The sequence below is a fragment of the Mandrillus leucophaeus genome, unplaced genomic scaffold, assembly GCF_000951045.1.
Source record: "Mandrillus leucophaeus isolate KB7577 unplaced genomic scaffold, Mleu.le_1.0 Scaffold303, whole genome shotgun sequence".
NCBI lineage: Eukaryota > Metazoa > Chordata > Mammalia > Primates > Cercopithecidae > Mandrillus > Mandrillus leucophaeus.
Genome location: NW_012103177.1, coordinates 3,441,660 through 3,463,304, shown reverse-complemented (window position 1 = coordinate 3,463,304; position 21,645 = coordinate 3,441,660). Strand labels below are relative to the sequence as shown.

Below are 21,645 nucleotides of genomic sequence, written 5' to 3'. Positions count from 1 at the left end.
TGCCCACATAGTGACTATAAGAAAACTGAACCAAATAGCATGCACACACTTAAATTCATGTACATGACATTTCCTGGCATATGCCAGAAAATAATATTTGATTGCTGGTCTTCATCTCATTGGACAAACGATGACAGTACATAGACAGAATCCCACAAATGGAACCTTGAATATTGTTTTCCATTTTCAAACACATTGACTGTCACCCATGAAAGTCACGCTGCAGCCAAGTCAACTGAGGTTTAGAGATTTTTAGATTGTCCAGGACCCCATAATTAGTGATGGAGCCAGACAGGAAAAGTGAGTTCTTTTAACTTCAAGTTCATAGCAATTTCAAAAGTTGTTTTATCAGGTCATTTTTTTCAGGTTAAAAAAAAGGAATCGATCAATCACACATCTTCCAAAAAGTAAGTTAAACTCTTACTTTTAAGCTATGGTTAACTGAATTAAGCTTCTTTTGATCTCTTCAGAAATAATCATATTGGACGTTCTAATGCATTTCAGCATTGAGTATAAAGTTTTGAGATTATTTAACTTCAACAAAAACATGGTGAAAGAAATCCTCCTTTGCAATGGAGAAAGTTTCCCCAGTTGAATAGGAATCTAAATAATACAGAGGTTAACAACAGAGGAAGCCTCAATGGATGGTGTTTAGAAACCAGCTATGGAGTCATATTAGTTATTACTTACTAGTTAAGTTGGCTTAGGGGAAATATTTAAATTTTCTGAACTTTGGCCTTGTTGGCAATGAAATAGGTATAAAACTATAGACAATACAATTATTTTTGTGAAGGTTGAAAAGGTAATGTGTTTAAAGGTCTATTTAGCATAATGCCTGGGACACAGTAAGAACTTGTTAAAGAAATACTTTTTTTCCTTGATTTTGGGATTCAAATTCTTTTAACATAAAGAAGATAACCTAATGTATAAAGTGCAGATTGTACCTAATAAAACCTTAAATATAATGTTAAGAGTTTAAGCTTACTCAATAGTCATCCTGGCTACTGATTCAAGGGAATTGTAGCCAGCTGCTGTGAAGTTATCTTTGTATCTTTCCATCTTAATAGCTTGTAGCCATTCTCCAACTGAACAAAAGGTAGTGAAATCGGGAGTGTTTTGATCCAGAAGAGGGCTTATTGGCCTAGATAAAAATGAAACAGAAAAGCGAATATTATCATGAACTACCAAAGAAAGAATGTCTTGACCCATGTAAAGTTAAGGTATAAAGAATAAAATTAGATGTTTTAACTGGTGTATATAATAAAAAAATACACCTATATGCTAATAAAAACCTAAAGCATCCAGGAGGCCAGTAACTACAAACTCCTAAATTTATATTCTATTTAGATGTGATGACCACCTGGTTTTGTCTTCCATATGTTTTTAAAAGTACAGCCAACAATATTTGGAATCAGTAAATAATTGTTCATTTGCTTTTTCCAAAAGTAATTGGGAATAAATGATGCACATATGGCTGTGTTCTAATCTGTTCAGGCCACAAATGCTGCAGAGATATTGTGCATCTCCTTTGCTGATGGCATTCTTATGAATGCCGGGGGAGTTAAGTAAGGCACCTCCACAGGTATCAGTGTGAACCAGAGCATCAATCTTACCTGCCGTCTGAGGCTGAATAACTACTAATATGCATTACAATCAAGCAAGCCTAATGCAAAGGATGAATGGACTCTTTTTAATGAGTACACCTCTTTAATCATGTATTGAATTTCTCTCTTTTTTTTTTTTTTCTTGAGACAGAGTATCGGTCTATCGCCCAAGCTGGAGTGCAGTGGTGTGATCTCAGCTCACTGCCACGTCTACCTCCCGGGTTCAAGCGATTCTCCTGCCTCAGCCTCCTGAGTAGCTGGGATTACAGGCACCCGCCACCACGCCCAGCTAATTTTTGTATTTTTAGTAGAGACGGGCTTTCACTGTGTTGGCCGGGCTGGTCTCAAACTCCTGACCTGGTGATCCACCCGCCTCGGCCTCCCAAAGTGCTGGGATTACAAGTGTGAGTCACCGTGCCCGGCCTGAATTTCTTTTATAAACTTTAACATCATTGAATAATTTATTAAATGACTTGAAGCAAAACAATTAAGTAGGTACTATGAATATAACAAAAAACAAGAACAACAGTAATAAAAACCCATGTAATAATAAAAGTATTGGTCTGAAAATATGAACTACTATCATATCACAAAAATTCAGTTTATAAAGTTTTTTTTGATAAAAGCAGCTAGTAATACTTATAACTTTAAAAAATACAATAATAACTAATAGATTCTCTTTAAACACCAATGAAGGTAAGCTTAACTGGAAAAAAAAATAAACTTCTGTAAATATAATCTATTTAATATGAATTTATACTTCAACACAAAAGTCAATTTGCGATTGTGGTGGCGTTGAGGAAATGAATGGTTTATGTGACTATTTTAATTTCTCCCAGATTCCATTCTCTTAGGCATTTCTTACCTACTACAAGTTCCCAGGGGAGTTTTCAGACTATTTGGGTTTCGAATCATTTTGTCAAGAATTCCAACTATCTGTTCAAATTTTGGCCTTTCAGCACGCTCCTTTTGCCAACAATCCAACATTAGCTGGTGAAGGCCAGCTGGGCAGTCCATGGGTGCTGGTAAACGATAACCTTCTTCTATTGCTTTTATAACCTAATAGCCAAAAGGACATTGCAAATTATAATAAAACAAATTTCTCGGTAGGCAAAATGATTTATCCAGATAAGAATGAGGCACAATGCTTCACAAAAGACTTACTTTTTTCCCCCAAATTTCCATGAATACTAAGCAAGTTATTAAGGAGTGCATGAAGTGGAGGATATGATGACATTTGCTAGTTTATTCAGCAATAGGGAGCAGCAATTAAGTTCATCCAGGGTGCAATAGATGGAAACGTTTTTATCATCATCCCAGAGGCTTTCAAAAGGGAACATGTTATGGAACTATCTTACTTGTATATAATTGTGAGTATACGTATGTGCCCATACATTTAATAATTCTGCAAGTTGTAAAAAGAATTTGAGTTACCCAGAATGAGCCAGAATGATTCACTTTTAAACAGAGTATCAAAATAATATGAATGTTATTACCAAGCACATGAGTCTTTTAAATAATATGAAGCTTATTGTTAGTGTTATAAGACAGTAGTGTGCTGGAGCGAGGTTGTACTGGTTTATGAGTGGCGGCTGCATCCCTTCCTTACTCCAAGTTCCCTTACCTCACGCTGGCAGACTGAAATAAGCGTGGGGGAAGGGTTACAGCAGGAAATAGGGAAAGTCTACAAATCAGGGCTTTCCCAGTCAGAGAGCTGGTTTTTATTTTTAATTTTTATCAGCATACCACTGCCTATTTATGTCTAATAACAGCCTAAAAAACTGTTTATATGAAGCTTTGAGTATTAATGAAAAATAGGCCCCTATAAACATTTGTATGTGGCAATCAGAAAAATTATCATTCAGATTTGGGTTTTTCATTTATATGAAAGGCAAAAATAGATCTTAAAAATTTGAAAATGTTCCAAATCTGAGTGGCAAAGGGAAGAGAACAAGAAGACAAATAGCAGAAATAAGAAGGGCTTGGAGAACATTAAAATAGTATTTTAGGGGGTAGAACAAATCCTTTGACACTGACTGATATAATGGTAGAAATATAACAGAAAATGACCCTTTGAAGAAAAAAAAACTTTGAATTTTCAAAGAAAATAAGGCCAAAAGTAGGCAAACAAAAAGCTGGCTTTAAGAAATGTTGCTGGCCTTAATATTTTTATGGGAACACATCCTTAAGATGCATGCCGACACTCAAAAATAGCATCTTAAAATATAAAAGGTTGTAGGATAGGATATAATGAGTACAGTACCTGGCATCAACAATGCTTGAAAAAAAAATTCTTTTGTATAAGGGGGAAAAAACGTCTACTTTTTTCTTTAAGGCAAATCTCTAATTAAGTTTAAAAAGTAAATAGATGGACTTAGTTATAGTAACTTTTGAAAATTCATATAAGTATAAAATTTAAGACCAAACACTCTCCTAATCGCTAGATTGTATTTTTATCAGCTTATTAAACTCTTCATCTGAATTGTTCATAGGTACCTCCACTCTATATAATTAAAACTGAATTTACCACCTCTCTTCCCAATGTTTTACTATTTCAATTATTAGGACTTCCAGTCCCAGTCAGAAAGCTGCAAACTGTCCCAGATTCTTTCATTCTCTCTTTCTCTCTCTCTCTTTTTTTTTTTTTAAAGAAGAAAACAGTCTTGCTCTGTCATCCAGGCTGGAGTGCAGTGGCACGATCACAGCTCACTGCAGCCTTGAATTGCAGGGCCCCACATCCTGATCTTCCTGCCTCACATCCTCTTATATACACAATTAGTCACTACTTTCTGATGATTTCTACTTCCCAAATATAATACATGCTCAAATACTAGAAAAAGTATTTTTCCATATTTATATCTACATTTATGTATCTCTCTCTATATATACATCTCCGTGAAGTGATGGAGTAATTATCTCATAGTTAAGTCCTTAGTTTCACACTGAGGTGTTTCTTTAAGTACTTTATTTTGAACAACAATTATGGAGAAAACACCTTGGTCTTAAGTGACCTTAATCAGTGTTGGTACTAAATGCAATGGAGGTCATATGACAGAACTGAAAAATGTCCTTTTATGATCCCATAATTACAAATGTTGCATATCACTGTAAACATTCCTCTAAAATATCACTTTTACAAGCTATACATCAACCGAATACATACAAATGGTAACTCTGCAAAGATCACAAATATATAATTATAGGAGAAATAATATTTTTCAAAAACCATTTTAAATGCTAAGAATTTCAAGTGGTTTTGCAAAACATTCCAGTAATAGCACTGTACTTGGATTCAAAAATGCTATGTTAAAAAATGTGAATAAAAGTAAAAGTAATTTACTTTTGGGAAATGAGTGGCTTTTTGTATATGGGGCTGCTTCTATTTAAACACGTGCAGTCTATTTCTGATTTGACATGACTGCATTCTAATGCTCATAACATTAATTCAGTCCTCATTATTTCCCACCACCTCCTAACCTACTTCCCTGCTTACAGCTTATCTTCAGGTGTTCTGAAAGGAACAATGTAAGTTGAGTGATCTTTCCTTTTTTCTTTCCCTCCAAGTAATGTTTTAAAATGTAAATCTAAATCTTATCATGCCCTCTTGACATAATACTTTTCAATAGCACTCCAAGCTTTCAAAAGAACACTTAAAATTATTGATTCTTTAGCTTTCAACACAATATATTCTTAAGTCTTTGTAGCACTGAACATAGGACCTTTAAATGATTATTTAAAAAATGAGTTAATGAACCTCTGTAGTTGTTCTACCGCATTACGGAAATTTAATGATTCCTTTTGTTATTGCAGAGAAACAACACTGATCTCACTTCAAAGTGAAACTCCTAGCTATATTCAAAGATATAGTGGTTTACACATTCATAAAGGATAGCAAGAAGATATAACATTTAAAGTAAGAGATATTGGGACTTTAATAATCTCATTAATAGTCACATCCCTATGGACATGAACACTTAAGGTACTTGCTGGGAACTCTTCCACCTTATACAGCAGTTTGGCATAATCCAAGATATACCCTTTGAAACAAAACCAGCCAATAGGAGCTAATTTAGGGAAAAACTGAACCTTGAGGTTCTGCAGTTTTCATTTATTAGCCTGGCAGTAAAACAATTTCCCTGTTAAAGATGCAATTAATAATCACTGTTAATATATATTAAATGCTTATTATATGATTGGCATGGTTTTAAACTTGAATTATCTTATTTGATTCTTACAAAAACCTTATTAGGTTTAAAGTATCATTATTACACTGATTCAAGAGATAAAGAATGTGTGACACACAGGAAAAAAAGAAAGAGGGCCACTCAATATCAGGTAGCTGTTAGTAGAAAAGACAGAATTTGATGTAGGCTATCTGACAAGAGCTCTTGCTGTTAAGAATGGCTTTATTTTTCCAATTAAAAAATAGGTACATTCTTCAAATAGTTAGATATTCTTGGAAAAACAATGCACAGAGGTAAGATGGCTGACCCTCCACTTCTTAGAGGATTATGTAATTGGTTCACTGAATTCATCTGACACATATTCTTGTGAAATTACTAGAAACTCCTTGTATTTGCCTTAGTATTCTAATAAAATTCATTCATAACCAATTCTATATCTAAGTAGTTCCCAGAGGAACCAGAAGTGATTTGGGTAAATGTAACTTTAAAAAAGATCTCTGGGACACAACAAGGACCACTTCTTTGGCAAATGCTGTAAAGCAATACTTAGAAATAAAAACAAAAGTTACTTACTGAGAAGTGTTTCCATATTATTACAGTATGACCATTGTAATTAAGAGAAAAAGGAACACAATAAGACCCCATTAATGAGCCTGTAATAACTCAAAATGGCATATGACATGATTGGCTTCTGTCCTCTGCTCAATATTCATTTTCTATTTCATTAACCTCACAGTAACATGACCCACATTTTATGCAATTAAATATGTTGGACTTCACTTATGAGATTATGGCAAAGTTTTACATAAAACAACATCATAATTTTGCTTGTATCTTAACACGAAAAAATAATAAAGTCGTAAATCAGTGGTGACTTTTAAAATGAAAAATTAGGTATCACAATTTAGCTGAGAATACATTTACTTATGAGTATATTATATTTTCAAAGCTCTTAAATGACTTTTCATATATGGCTTTAAGGAATTATCTTTATCTTTATGTCTCATATCTTTACAAAAGCTTAAATTTTTTAACATCCTAATATCTACCAACTAGGAAAATTAACAATTTACTGGCCTAGCTTTATATAAGAGAAAAATACTTTCTTACTTCTTTTTTAAAAATACTTTTTAGTTATGTTAAGTATTAAGATAATTAATTTACTATATAGATTTTATTCTTTTTATGCTAGTAGTATTTTTTCTTATATTACAATATATTAAAATACGAATGTAAGAAAAATACTAGGAAAAATAAAATCTATATAGTAAAAAACTTCAAAATTTCATAATTTGACTGTAAAAATTTGATTTGGATGAATCAAGATATAAATTCAATGAAAAGATAGCTGCTGTGAAAACCAAAATGATATTTTCAATTTCCACAATAGTTCTTATATTTGACATTTACATACATGAAGATTTTTCTTTGGAAAGTCATTAATGGAAAGAGCTAAATGTCTGCAGATTTTTTAGAAGAATAAAAGTTGGAAATTTATTTGGAAAGCTTCACCTCTCGGTTTTAATTGCAAGTAACTGAATCTGACTGTTTCCAATGCAGTTAAAACTTAAGAAAATAATAGACACATGAAAATACAAATGAGTGCCCATTCAAGGGTTAACTAAGGGATAATCTATTTGAGTATGAGTCTGGTCATGTATACATATATTAGTTTTCCCTAGGTTTTTCTTGTTCATTGCCTTGTCCAGAGTTACACACACTGTCCAGATAGTCCAGAACTTTCTCACTCATTAGCTCCTACATCACCCTTTTGTGTCTCTTCAGGTTACAAAAACCTCACCTTATCTAGCATTCAGCCTGGAACTGTGTGGACTTGCTTAGAATGTAACCATCACTGCACATCTTGTTTTCTTGTGTCTTGTAAAAAATCTTTTAAAATCTGAGGCATTTAAAATGTGAGGGCTTTCTTAAATCCCTGACAAATTCCTAGCAACTAAATTTTAATAATGGAAAGTGAATCGGTTCACTTAATAAATCCATCTAGGCTAATTAAAAAACAATGAATACATCCGAAAATCTGACGAAGGCAACCTTCCCAGAAAAAAAATAATATATTCACACATACACAGCAGTTTCCACATGTATCAGGGGTTCATAGATCTAAGTCTCTCCATGAACTCCTACCACAGCTTCCTAGTAAAAAACTTTTATCTAGAAAATTTTATCCCAGAATGGAAATCATTATCCTAAATTATCCAATTTTTCTCCATTTGCATATTGAAAATTAAACATATAATTGTTCAAATAGCACTCTACTGACATAATTATAAAATAATAACTATTATGTAATAAGAGGAATATGAATATCAATTTCACTGTACAAACTGACCTATCTAGGTAATCTCTCACTGCTAAACAAACCTGTGTCCAAATTTATTAATTATTTTAGACTTTCTAACTAAAAACATAAAAGAATGTGCCAAATAATTTAGGTTAGAACTAAACTGCACAATAGACATAATTATGTCATTTTACTAATAAAATATTTATGAATCCTTCGTATATTAAGGCTATATTCATGATGTTCATTTTTAAGAAAAACAAAAAACAATACTTAACACATTTTAAAATTTAAAATTGGAAATATTAATTTGTTTCTTCTTAACCATTTTCATTATTTGTTTTTGGAAGTTAAGTGAACTCTGAATTTGTCAGTCCTGTCAGTCCCTTTATGTTTGAATCCAGTAGAGAAGGAAGGTGTCAAAAGAAATGAAACTCCACTGAGTGTCTAGGGAATGTAAATATTTCTCTTTCTCTGCCCTAAGGATTTGTTTGTCCACATTTTGACAGTCCATGAAATCTTTGACACTGAGACCTGTCAAATATTAACAACTTTGCCTCTGCCAAACAGACTCGTCATTTAGACTTTTATCTTTGAAAAACAAAACAACAACAAAAAACTAAAAGCAAATGAAAAAGTTTTATGTCATCTTCCAGTTCAAAATATCAACAGATTTAACTGATTTATAACCATCCTCTTTTCAGACTGGGAACTTCTCAGTTAATGCAAAAGTTTGTAGGGAAAGTATCAAAAATAACCTTACCAACAACATATAAAACAGTCTAAATGTTAGTTGTCTAAAAATAACTACTGTAAATTTTAAGACCCATAGCAACTTGATATGGGCAATTCTAAAGTTCAAATCAAAGTTATTGATTTAATATAACAATTTGCATGATCTCTTTAAAAAAATAACTCAAATGTAACTGTAGTAGCCAGCTTCTGTTGCTATTTATGTTTATAATACCTCAAGCTTTACTCCAAACCAGTTTGCTAGTCACATCCTTGTTCTAAATGGAGATGTCGATTTTCCTTAAGCATTACTTATTTTTTTACTTCATACTCCAAGAATTTGGATTAGTATAATTTCCAGACTCCTTCAAAAACTCCTTCATCAATCTGTCCAAACCTACATCTCCATTTCTAATTACCACAAGTGTACTGCATCTCTGTTACAGAAAAGTGAGTCCATTTGATTGGTCTTCATACACCTCTAAACCTTAACCTCTCAACTTTCCAGTGTGCTTCCTTAGAGAATGGCTCATCAGCTCTGAACCAAGGTATCCTCCAGATTTCTAGTACAATCCTGGATATCGTGCTACATTTCATACTGGCTCTACATCTATCTAAATTTCACTCATATTTCAATAGGTTGAACTATAAGTGCTCTTGGCCTACAAAGTGGCCATTTTATCAAACTCAACCTAATAAAGGCAACTTTTCTTTTTTGCACTTTTGCTATATTGTTGAATAAATGGTCTCTTGGTGTGAGATGTGTACCCTCACATGGACTACCATCAGTTTCTTTTCTCAACGGATAACAGTATGCTTTATGTTCTAGCATATTCTCATGGCAGCAGGGGATGTACATTTAATAAATATACTTTCAAAAAGAATTTCCAAGGATATTCTTATTGATTACATTCTAAAATATCACTATGAAACATTTACTAATAGTGATCATAAAATCTAGATTGTCTCATGAAACTAAAACTTAGTTACACCAATCAACAGTAGATAATTTAAATGAATTTTCTTAGAACACTAAAAGAAAAAGATAAGCTTCAAAGACAAAACAAAGCACAACCAAACTTCCTTCCCTCCTCTTCACAGATGATTCTTTTACTCATGTGATGCTCCCACTCCAGCTGTGCAAGTGTGGAAACATTATCTTTATTAAGGAAGAAATATCATTAGTAAGCTTCTATTTTGTGTCCATAGAATTTCTATTATAAAAAGAGAAAGACATTATTCAAAATGAAAGCCAAAATAATAAAATTAGTAGAGCCACTAATTTATGGTAATTAGTGTGGTAGTAATTGTGGAAAACTGTATTTTTATAATTATTTAAAAGTGTGTTCTTAATGAGCCTTTACCTACGTGTTCCAGTAATAGTGGCTATTAATGTATTCAATCTCTTTTGTTTAAATGAATGTAACACCTACATCTTGATTTGACATGTCCCAATAAGGTCTTTCTCCATAAGACATAACTTCCCACATGACTATTCCATAGCTCCATACATCACTGGCTGATGTGAATTTCCGGTACTGGATGGCTTCGGGTGCTGTCCACCTTACTGGAATTTTTCCACCCTATTATAAAAAGAAATGAACATTTAAAATATGTATAATAACTTATCTATTATTTATGGCAATACCATAAATACATATGTGCATTTTTGTTTGGTAGTTCAGCAGCATCAGGTCTACCCATCTTGAATCTCTATGTGTATTTAAAGTTCTTAATCTGATTTTTAGAATCCCATTACAAATTTCATCATTTCAAGTTTACATGGCAACTCAACTGATGGAGCTTTGTGTGGTGTTAGGGCAAGAGTATATTGAACAAACGATGAGAGGCTGGGCGCTGCGGCTCACACCTGTAATCCCAGCACTTTGGGAGACTGAAGTGGGTGGATCACCTGAGGCCAGGAGTTGGAGACGAGCCTGGCAAACATGGTGAAATCCCGTCTCTACTAAAAATACAAGAAAATTATCTATGCGTGGTGGTGGGCGCCTGTTATCTTAGCTACTCAGAAGGCTGAGGCAAGAGCATTGCTTGAACCCGAGAGGTGGAGGCTGCAGTGAGCCAAGACTGTGTCATTGCACTCCAGCCTGGACAACAACAGTCACAATAAAGACAAACTAGGCAAAGTTACTATGAAAATGAAATAAAATATGGATAATTTAAATAAGCTCTCACATATTTTCTTTTTTTCTAATCTTACAAAAGTTATAAGGATTAGCATAGTTAATATTCTTTTAAATCTTTACTTAAAATGTGATTATAGTTTTCTACAAATATGAGTGCTAGTAACTAGATGTTTTTGTATGTAACTATATTCTATGACTCTCTCAATATAAGGTAGTCATGTTATCAACAATTTCCTTCTTAGCTTATATATATACTGTACAAACAATGATTCTTCCAGAAAAACAAAAAACAAAAAAAAGCAAACTCAAAATACTTAGCTCAATTTGCTTCATTTTTCCTGTTTAGTTTACATTACTAGGTCCTGCTTTCGTGGTAGAAAAATCTTAAGAATATGAAAAAGTGCAGTAAATGACTTTTTCTTACAGTAGTTGTATAGACAGCTTCTGGATCATCCTCTATAACTCGGGACAGGCCAAAATCTGACACTTTACAAACAAGATTGCTGTTGACAAGAATATTGCGAGCTGCAAGGTCCCTGTGAACATATCCCATATCAGCCAAATATCTCATTCCAGCAGCAATTCCTCTCAGCATTCCTACTAACTGAATGACTGTAAATTGCCCATCATGTTTCTGCAGGAAGACAAAAATAAAAGCCCAGTTAATTGCATACTTTAAAAGGGACAAAAATCACCATGAAAAATATCTGCATGCTAGTAATTTGCTATTGTATAACAGGAATTGTAAATTAATTTTTTATATAATATGGATACCTGTGGAAAAAAACATAACATGCTCATTTAGCTGATAGCCAAATAATTTTGGTAATCATTTAGTTATTTATATTAATTTGATATTTTAATATGAACTAACAGTTTGAGATTGCACAAGTCTAAAAGTATATGCTAATTTTTAAGTTTGGAAATAGAATATCTAAAAAATTACCCCAATTAGCTAAGTGTTTTCCCCACAGGCCAAAAAGTCTAAATAACATAAAAGTATATAAAGAAATTAATATACATATAATAAGGTTTATTTTCCTCTAAATGGTAAAAATGAGAAAGGGGGAAATATTTGAGTCAAAATGAAGAGAAACTAAAATGTAGAAAGTGATTGTAGTGGTTGACTTGGTTTTCATTTAATTTTTTCTTAGTTATGCTACTGATAGGAGCGTTACTTGTAACAAGGATTCTCTAGGACAGATGTACTAGCAAATGGGATTGAGAACTGTTTGCAACCAGACCGGCCACTTCTAACCTATCTTAACCAAAAAATTACTCCAGCTGAATATAAATATGCTGGATGAAGTATGCTAGTCTGAGTTGACGAATTTTCTAATTGATTCTTATATCATGATGATGCAGCAATAAAAGTTTCTCTAAATCCTATGACTGTTTATACATCTGAGTTAAATATGATTCTAGATCATATTAAATAACTTTACATGTTCTCTTTTTCTTTAGATTTTTTTTTCTTTGCCATTTGGTAAAACGGTCACATGTTAATATTCTTAGTTAAAAAGCCTCTGAGAGTAAAAATATCTATGTTTATATATTTTGGATTTATATGTCATTTACAAATAAATCACACATCATTAATTTGAAAAATAATGTTAATAATCATATATTTTATGCTTGGTGTTCACCTAACAATAAAATAGAAATGGTTCTACAGAGCAGAGTTGTGATCAAAGTGTCAACACAGAATGGTTATCTCACCTTTTAGTCTTTTCCATATTATCTCTATATTTCATTTACAATTGTACATGCTGTTTTATAACATGAATTCAAATTACAGGGCTTCAGGCATCCTCCATATCTAAGGTAATAATATTAACGGAAATAACTTTGTGACCACATTGTATCACTTAAATGCTCAAACTATTCTAGTTTAATCTAGTCTGGAACTCTGATTATTAATCTGATTTTCAAAGACAATTTTCTAACCTCTTACTATTTTACAAGGTTCTCATTTTACATCGCAAAAAAGGTTCATAAAATTATATTGGTAGCAAGGATAGTATATTTAGAATAAGTGGATCTTTTTGGTACTTACCCTGAGAAATGCATCTAGGGCTCCATTTTCCATGAACTCTATTACAATCATGACTGGTTTCCCTAAAATTAAAAAAAAAAAAAAAGTTTCAGAAGTTGTAACCTGAACTGCAGGGTTATTTCCTTTCTCATCCCCCCAGTAAAACACATGGTGCTCTTTTGAAAGAGTGAGTGTGTGAAGTATGAGTGTTTCTTTTAGTGTTGCTGCTAAGCTCAAAAAGTCATTATATGTCTGCTTGGAACATGATCATGATACATAAAATTAAAACATATAAATAAAAGTCATGGTGTTCTTCTGACTCCTGCTTTGTGAGTAAAACTCAGAGAAAATTATACTTTATGTAAAACGTAAAGACTATATTGTATAAATATTATGTCTCTTGAAGAGAAATAAAAATATTTATCAGTCATTCCATCTATCAGTTATTCTTCAACTCTAATCTTACATTCATTTTTTTCTGTTTTTTTTTCCCCTTGAGGTGATAACATAAAGGAAGAATTTTTTGATTAGTTACATACCAAGAAAACTCATTCATTTAGACTATGCAACATATTTCATAATTTGTTTTATTATGTACATAATAATACTAATTTCTGACACTCGGTTTGTTTTATAAAATAAAGATATAACCAATATCTACCTCTTGTAACAACCCCTTCCAAATGGACAACATTTGGGTGGTCAAACTGCCCCATGATGCTTGCTTCACATAAAAAGTCTCTCCTTTGTTTTTCTGTGTAACCAACTTTCAGGGTTTTTATGGCTACTGCAACGTCTCTTTTCCCTGGAAGTTTCAAACGGCCACTGCAGACTTCACCAAATTCTCCTGAAGTAACAGAACAAGCAGGCATATTTTATTTTCTAAATATTGTACTTTTCTTTTAAGAGCAAATGCATTTAATTATTTTTCTTTAACTTATAGTAAATTATTTTAAAGCATTTTAAAATATTTTCAAAAATACTTGATAAAGCCCTGTAAGTTACATAGAATACATTCCCATATATAGGGGAGTCTATTTCCTAGACACAAAAGTTGTTTATGAAAATAATGGCATAAATGAAATTAAAACTTGAAGATACAGTTCAGAGCTCCTTCATAGAAGTTACGCTTTCCTAAACTGTCTTGTTAAACAGGCTACTATTTTTCAATTGAATTAACCAACACTCAGGGTTAACATTCAGATTTGAATTATGCTATTATACATTTAAAATTATTTTTTATATATGGCATTAGTATATAACCTAGACTACCGACTAAAGCATGAGGACACAGCAAATTCTAAACATTGCTATTCCTTTTGAGAAGAAAATATTTATTAAACATTTAAAATCTGGAATTTATATGCACTATGTCTACTGGATTTAAAGGAATTAGAATCAGAAATGTATATTATAAAAATACATACAAATAGAAAATATTCCCTTTAAATAATTCATACACATTAATTTTCTACATGAATTTAAATTACAATGGCTAATATCTACAAATACAAGAAAAAAGATAAAAATGAAAGTTTTGTAAGAAGACAGTAAATCAAGTAAAAGGAAATGCGCAGCAAAATTCTGGAAATTTCTGACCTTTTAAAAATACAAATTCATTTCTTAAATGACAGGCCAGAGCTATTATAAAGTAGCTTGTAATAGAACAATATCTTAAAAATCCAACAGAAAACAAAAATATATGGATTCTTCGTGCCACATGCTAGTTTTTCACATTTTTTCGTAAGATTTCATAAACAAGTACAGCCTCACTGCTTCCAACAGTTCAGGTAAATGCAAAAGTTCTATACTTGAGGGATAATTATTTGCCTGTCATTATGATGTATGACTTTCGATCTTGGCTAAATGGAACAGCTGAACAAGGAAGCTACAATAGCCTTACCTGCACCAATCACACGCTCAATTTTAATACAGGAGGCATCTAGCTCCTTGGCGAATTGATGGACAGCTCTATTTGGGTCCTCATAGGTTTCAGGGTCAATGTAGGTTTTGGTGCCTGGAAATTTAACTGTAATGATGTAAGAAAGCATGACTGTGATGAAGCAAAGCCCTTATTGTGCAGTCAGCCCAGGAATTTCATTATGCAGAGTGCTCCTTGGAACAGTGAACTTGCTTCCACATCACCTGATTCACAGCAGTTTTAACAGACTACTTCAGTCTGCTGGCGTATAGGTATTATCTGCAAGCTTCTATAGGTAACATAGGATCCAGCTCATAGGTTGCTAACTGAATTGCTTTTCCAGTAAATCAACAAAAGACATTCACCAAAATTTCTGACATGGCATAGTTCAAGCCATATTGAGGTTTGTAATGGACTTGGAAACACATTTGTAAAACTACCAGTCAGTCAATCAATCAAATTAATACACTGGGAAAAGAAGACATTTCATTTACAGGTAGCCTACTACACTGACAGCAATATTAAAAACATTTAGACATCTTACTTATTCTTTTGATTTATTTTTTTAAAGACCAACCACCGTTGACATATACATAAAATTAATACAAGATGTGAGGGACTTCTATCACAGAATCAAAGAGATATCTTCTAAAGACAGTTTCATCTTCACCTTCAAGGGCAATAGAGGCCAGATATACAAAGTGCAGAGTAAAGTAGAAAATTTACAATATTCCTGGGATCTGTTAACCAAGTATCACAGCGATTTGAAAGAGGAATGGTTTATATGAACTTTCAATTATAAGGCTCTGGAAGATCTTAACTGCTGAAGAGGTAGCCAATATGCCTCACAAAAGGTAGTCAAAATGCAAACAACATAGAATAATCTTAAAAGTTAAAATCTTCTTAAAATGCACCCAGAAGCATGCAGGTAACAGATAATACTATGTCAACTTTAAATAAAATTCAATTACAATAATGTATTCCAAATCTATTTGGTAAAAGACAAAGATAAGATAGATAGGCATATATTTGGTTATATTAATGCAATAAAAATTACACTATATCCTCAAAAAAACTTTATTGTTTTAACAAAGCCACTGAACAATCTTTTCATCAAATCTTACTATTTGGAGAACAATATACTTCTTTATATATTACACTGCAGCCTAACTGTGCTTATGTCATCACATTAAAATTATATTTTAAAAATAAACACATAACAAAAAGAAGCAAAATGTATAAAGGAAAATGGGATTTAAAAATCTTGATTTATTCTGCTGTAGTTGATTGTTTATCCAAAATTGATTGTCTTAAACAATTATTGTTGCAGTTTATAAAACTGACAGATGCTCATTTGTTACTAAAGCTGAACATGAAAAAAAAAAAAAAAACAACACGAGAAGAAAAGAGAGAGGGGATAGAAGGAGAAAAGAGAGAAGAAGGAGTATAGGGAAAGGGGGAAGAGAAAAAGAGAGAAGGGAAGAAAACAATAGGTTAACCTCCTAGATTGGCAGGCAGATGGCGAATGAGCCATCTTCTCCCTTTTTATTCTCTCTTTCTTTCATTTTTTTAAAATTTTGTTTTGATAAGGGAGCTAGATTGGAGGTAACCTTCCGCATCTCAAACGGTCTCTGACGGTTCTTTATTCAAGCTGTCATAAAACATTTTGACAGGCCAGAGCTATTTTGGCATAAAAACATGAAATACTGCCCAGCTTGGATTTGAAGACATTGTTAGAAGAAATGGTAGGAGGAAACAAAATGTAAATTGGAATTGCTTCACTAAATTCCTCCATTGTGTGTATATCTTTAAATGTAGCACTTGGGGGCATGGAGAGTTGAGGGTGCCTGATACAAATGACTGGACATTCTATTAAATTCAGTGCTCTAAAAGCTAGTTAAATGGTTGCTTTCAAGTTTCTGTAAAAATTCAATCTGGTGTTTTAGCACTTGGGAAAATTGTCCATGAACTAAATAGAGGAATAAAAAGACACCAACTTGTAAACAACTGGTTACCACAGTATTATACTTTGTATATTAAGTAATCATAAAATCAAATAAAATACCTTGTTTTAATCAAACAAGAAGAAAACATATCCTTGGAAAAAGGGTGATTAAAAATATTAAGAGTTCACCAGGATAGGATATGGTAAGTGCACTTTTTTTCATTATTCATTTAAGAAATGAATGTTTTAAAATAAGGAAAATATTGACATTATTTCTGAATATTCTGGTTTATCCCAACTTGAGTATGAACTTTTGTATTTTAAAATATTATTTCGATTTCTCATGAAAGTTAAACATCTTAAAACCACCATTGCTAGTTTTCTCTAAAGGTTAAAACTTTATATACAGCAAGCTTATCTTGTATATATTAGCAAGTAAGGCATGCAATTATATATTTTCTAATTACAAACTGGATGTGAAATGTGAAGAAAGTGAATGGCATAAACACATTAAAACTTATAAGGCTATATAAAAAATTTTGGATAAGTCATGTTTCAACTGACCTTCTGCATTAACCTGCAAGTTAAAAGCAAATAAACTGGTATATGTGATCATTTGGGGATATTTCAAATATGCTCAACAAATAAAAGTGACATACTGATTATGGTAATATTAAATAATTGTGCCATTAAATTATTCACATATGGGCAGGACCAGGGATTCCCGGAACTACAGTCTTATGTTACTCTTCTATATACATTCTACACTAGAAATAAAATTTAGAAATTCAAGTTTTGATCTGCTCCTTCCTGTCTGGGGAAGTGTTAAAAATATTCTCCCATGTCATTAAATAGAAACAAAAAAAAGGTAACCTCCACTTTTTTCTCTATTTCCTCTAGCTATAAACTACCTATGGTGCTCTCTTCACTGAGGCTTGTCGCAGGAAAATTAATGCCAGATTAGCAAAAGGAAGTTCTGACATTGGGGGAATATCAAATAATCCCAAGTGGGGTATAGAAACACACATATTCAGTCATAATCAGGGGTATATTTAAGTCTTTTGAGGCTTAACCCATATACAATTTGGGATACTGTCTTTAGGGGAAATAATACATGATTATACACACAAATTTGCTACAGCACTCCCACGGCCTAAAAAAGGCCTGTGAAAGTAAGAGGCCTTGAATATTAAACTTTATAATAAAGCCACTTCTGGGCATACGTTTAATTTCCATTTGTAGTAAACCGTACTATCCCACATGCCCATCAGTGGTTGAGATTCAAGATAATTTCTTATTCAATTTGGATTTGTGTTACGTAAAACCACTTCTATTTTGAAAACTGAAGGTAACTGTTGGTTCAAAAATGCAAACACATTGAGAAAAATTTAGGAATGATAAGAGCATTTACAATTTGTGTATTTAAACCACACATTGTCATTTGAGCTTTTTTTTTTTTTTTTTTTTTAACAAAAGAAAGAATCAGAAAGAAAATCTAAAATGTATTAGAAATTCTTGATGGAGGCTTTGCTATTCTTATGACTTTATGATGGGTATAGGACAGCATCTTCACAGATACTGACATAAGAATCTAATAAATAACACAAAAGATACAATTCTTATGTCATGGGAAATTTATCTACACATGAGAACATTTGCCAAAGATTACAGGCAATACAAAATAATAATAAAATTGGTTTTTAATATTCTCAAGGATTAAAAATGGGGAAAATGGGTTTGGGTAAGAACATCATTAATTATCAGAACTGAAGTAATTTGATGGTTAGGTTTTGATTTTGCCTACATAAAGTAATAACATTTACTCTCAGTGCTCGCATTTTCACATGCCATTCTCACTGCAACAAGAATAAAATTAATGCAGATAGGCATCTATTTTATTTGGGTCACTAAGCTTTCTTCTAAATACGATTTCTAAAATGAACTTTTAAGAATAAGCTAACTCAAATCCATAGGAAAACATCAGAGGCATGAATCTTATTATTATACTATTTATGTTTTGTGAAATATCTATCAGTGATAGGTAATTTATAGTAGCTGAAGAGAAAGAGGCTCCTTAATTTAGTCTTTTGTGGTAGCACCACTCATTGGATTAAAAAAGGGCCTATCCTTGTAACCTGAAATGACATTCCATAGCTAGCGAATGGGCACATGCAACCTTTAATGTATTATTATTATGATGGTAAGAAACACTTGGGCAAAGTTTGCAAAAGGAAACATTGTGATGTAAAAGCAGCTGAATATCCTGCAGTTATATGGCATTTCTGAATATATTTTATTTTTTCAAATTCATATCACATGATTTTAATTCTAAACATCTTATTCAAATGCTTTAAAGCAACAATTTGAGCTCATGGTATAATTTCAAGCATGATGCATAAGGACTTTGTTAATGCCAATGCTAATAACCAGATTTTTCTATTAATAGGGGTACATCATAGTAAAGAAAAGCCAAACACTTACAATGAAAGTAAAGCTCTTCATCCCCTTCTTGGTCAGCTTTGCTATAACCACAATGCCTGGAAGAAAGCAAATTTGTGACAATCTTAGTGATTTTACTTTTTATATTTAAATTTCATTACAATGCACCTTAGTTACTCAACAACCTACTAGAGTTAAATTTACTGTTCATAGTTATGAATCCATTTAGTAATAATATAGCAATTCACATGATTAAGATGCACAGAAAACAAACTTTTTGTGTGAGAAAATGTAAAAGGAACATTTTAAAAAATACATTTAGAATGAATATACAAAATTTAATATGATTTGAATCCACAAAGTTCAATTCACAAAAATATTCATGAGTCACAAATATTCACAAGTGAATGTTTACTTGTATTTCTTTCTGGGAAAAAAACACATTTTAAATGGTTTCCACAAACATTTAATAACTAAAAGAGTAAATACTTCCCCAGGTATATTCTATATTTATTATGAAAACTTAACTCTGAAAATAAGAAATAAAAATTCACACAATAAAAACTATAATACTCATTCCCCCTAAACTAAAGGCAGTGATCAAACTCATATTACATTTTGATCTTGAAGGAATGACATGTTATTGATCTTTATTGTTCTGTATCAAAGAATGTTTGCATTTACTATTTAAAATTCTATTACACTAAGTAATCGGCTGACATAATTCTTAAAAAGCAATATGTGTTAATGTTTGAGATTAGAACAACTTTGTGTTCTACCTTCTCCCAATGATGAAGCCAAAGACCATGAACACCAAAATGATGGTCCCAGCCACAGCAACCACAGCAATGATAATGACAGGATTCTGTTCACTGGAGACAGCTGTAGCTGCAAACAGAGGAAATAGGCTCAGAAATACTTGACACCATGCAAGAACTTGAGAGGTTAAATAAAATTAGTGATATCTTTTCTATGTAATTCACTCTAATTTTAAATAACTGCATTATTTTGTAACAAAGTAAATGTAAATAAATGTTTATTTCTGCCTTTCAAAGAACTGGTAAGGACAATACTTTCACATATTTTCCATTTATCAGCTATAAAGGAACGTATAAACGCTCACTGAATGACTATATTCCTGCTTAGTTGTAGAAAGCTTAGTTATAAATCAAGAGATAGACACATCTGATCTGCTAGTGCTATTAAATCCCTATTGTTCCTCAGCAAGGCATTTGATTTTGATCCCTTTGTGTCTTTTTTTCTGGTATGTGAAATCAGAACCAAAATACATACCTCGTGTATTTTTTAAAGTACTTTAATACACATTAAATGCTTTATCTCTCATATCATCAATTAAAATAGAAAGCATAGTGTAATCATAGTTAAACATCATGAAATTACAGTCCTCTATAATTCAGGAAAAAGATGAGCTATATTATCTGTGTTATTTTTCATAAAGTATGTAGTAAACACGTTTCATATTTTAAGATTACAAAAATAGCTAGCCTATTTTAGAAAGAGAAAACTTTCTGCAAGTACTTTTTAACAGAACACTATCATTACCTAACTGCAGACACTTCTTGTACAATAATAAATAATTCTTCTATGCTCATTAAGGCAAACTCAGCTGAACCTTTCTGACAGTCTCTTTGGGAACAAATACATGTTTGCATGTCTTTTAAAACACTCTCTGATATAGAATTTTTGCACTTATCACTTCCATTTTTCCAAACTAGTGAAATTTTATTTATATGGTGACTCACAATTGTCATATTTTCCCAGTTTCATATTTTCAGTAGCAATACAGACTTTATAAAATCATTTAAGACATATGAAAAAATGAAAATGAATATTTCAATAAATGATCCAGTTGCAAATATCATAAAATACATAATGTCAAACTAATATAACTTGCTAATTCTGAAACAATCAACAGCTGCAATCTTTAATTTAAGGCAGGATGGAAACTACCTTTCCTTCTTGTTGATGGCAAGGGACTAGATCTCTAGAGTAGTAATTCATATGAAGGCAAAACATATCTTGCCACAATAGGAAGTATACAGTTTTTTTCAGATCAGCCTTTCTCTAGTTTATTTGTCTGTCTCCTTTTGACAAATTATCTCTTAATTTCATATACCTATGCTAACAAGAGATAGCTCCTGTGTTGAAAAACAGTAAAAACAGCTCTGGTCTACTAGATACTTTCTGAACAAAGAAGATTATACACATTCTCTAATTTATCACCTGCCAAATTGCTCCCTGAGGGAACTTAAAAAGGTTAAAAAAAAAAAAAAAAAAACAGAAAAAAAACCAAAAAAAAAAAAAAAAAAAAAAAAAAG

General features: G+C 32.0%; 1 protein-coding gene across 6 annotated transcripts in view; it reads right to left on the bottom strand.

Annotated features, from left to right (window-relative positions):
• EPHA7 (EPH receptor A7) overlaps positions 1 to 21,645 on the bottom strand; it is a 179,911-nt gene that overhangs the window by 4,290 nt on the left and 153,976 nt on the right. For 2 of the 6 annotated variants that reach the window (XM_011987207.1, XM_011987209.1), the window contains exons 8-16: positions 20,086 to 20,194; positions 19,349 to 19,404; positions 14,905 to 15,030; positions 13,663 to 13,848; positions 13,023 to 13,084; positions 11,391 to 11,600; positions 10,256 to 10,405; positions 2,470 to 2,663; positions 986 to 1,141 (exon numbers count right to left, since the gene is read on the bottom strand). In XM_011987207.1, coding sequence (XP_011842597.1) covers positions 986 to 1,141; positions 2,470 to 2,663; positions 10,256 to 10,405; positions 11,391 to 11,600; positions 13,023 to 13,084; positions 13,663 to 13,848; positions 14,905 to 15,030; positions 19,349 to 19,404; positions 20,086 to 20,194 — 1,249 coding nt within the window. Of the gene's footprint in view, positions 1 to 985; positions 1,142 to 2,469; positions 2,664 to 10,255; positions 10,406 to 11,338; positions 11,601 to 13,022; positions 13,085 to 13,662; positions 13,849 to 14,904; positions 15,031 to 15,743; positions 15,746 to 15,981; positions 16,289 to 16,629; positions 16,637 to 19,348; positions 19,405 to 20,085; positions 20,195 to 21,645 lie in introns of those variants that run through there. The other 4 variants (XM_011987206.1, XM_011987205.1, XM_011987208.1 and 1 more) reach the window with 4 other exon arrangements.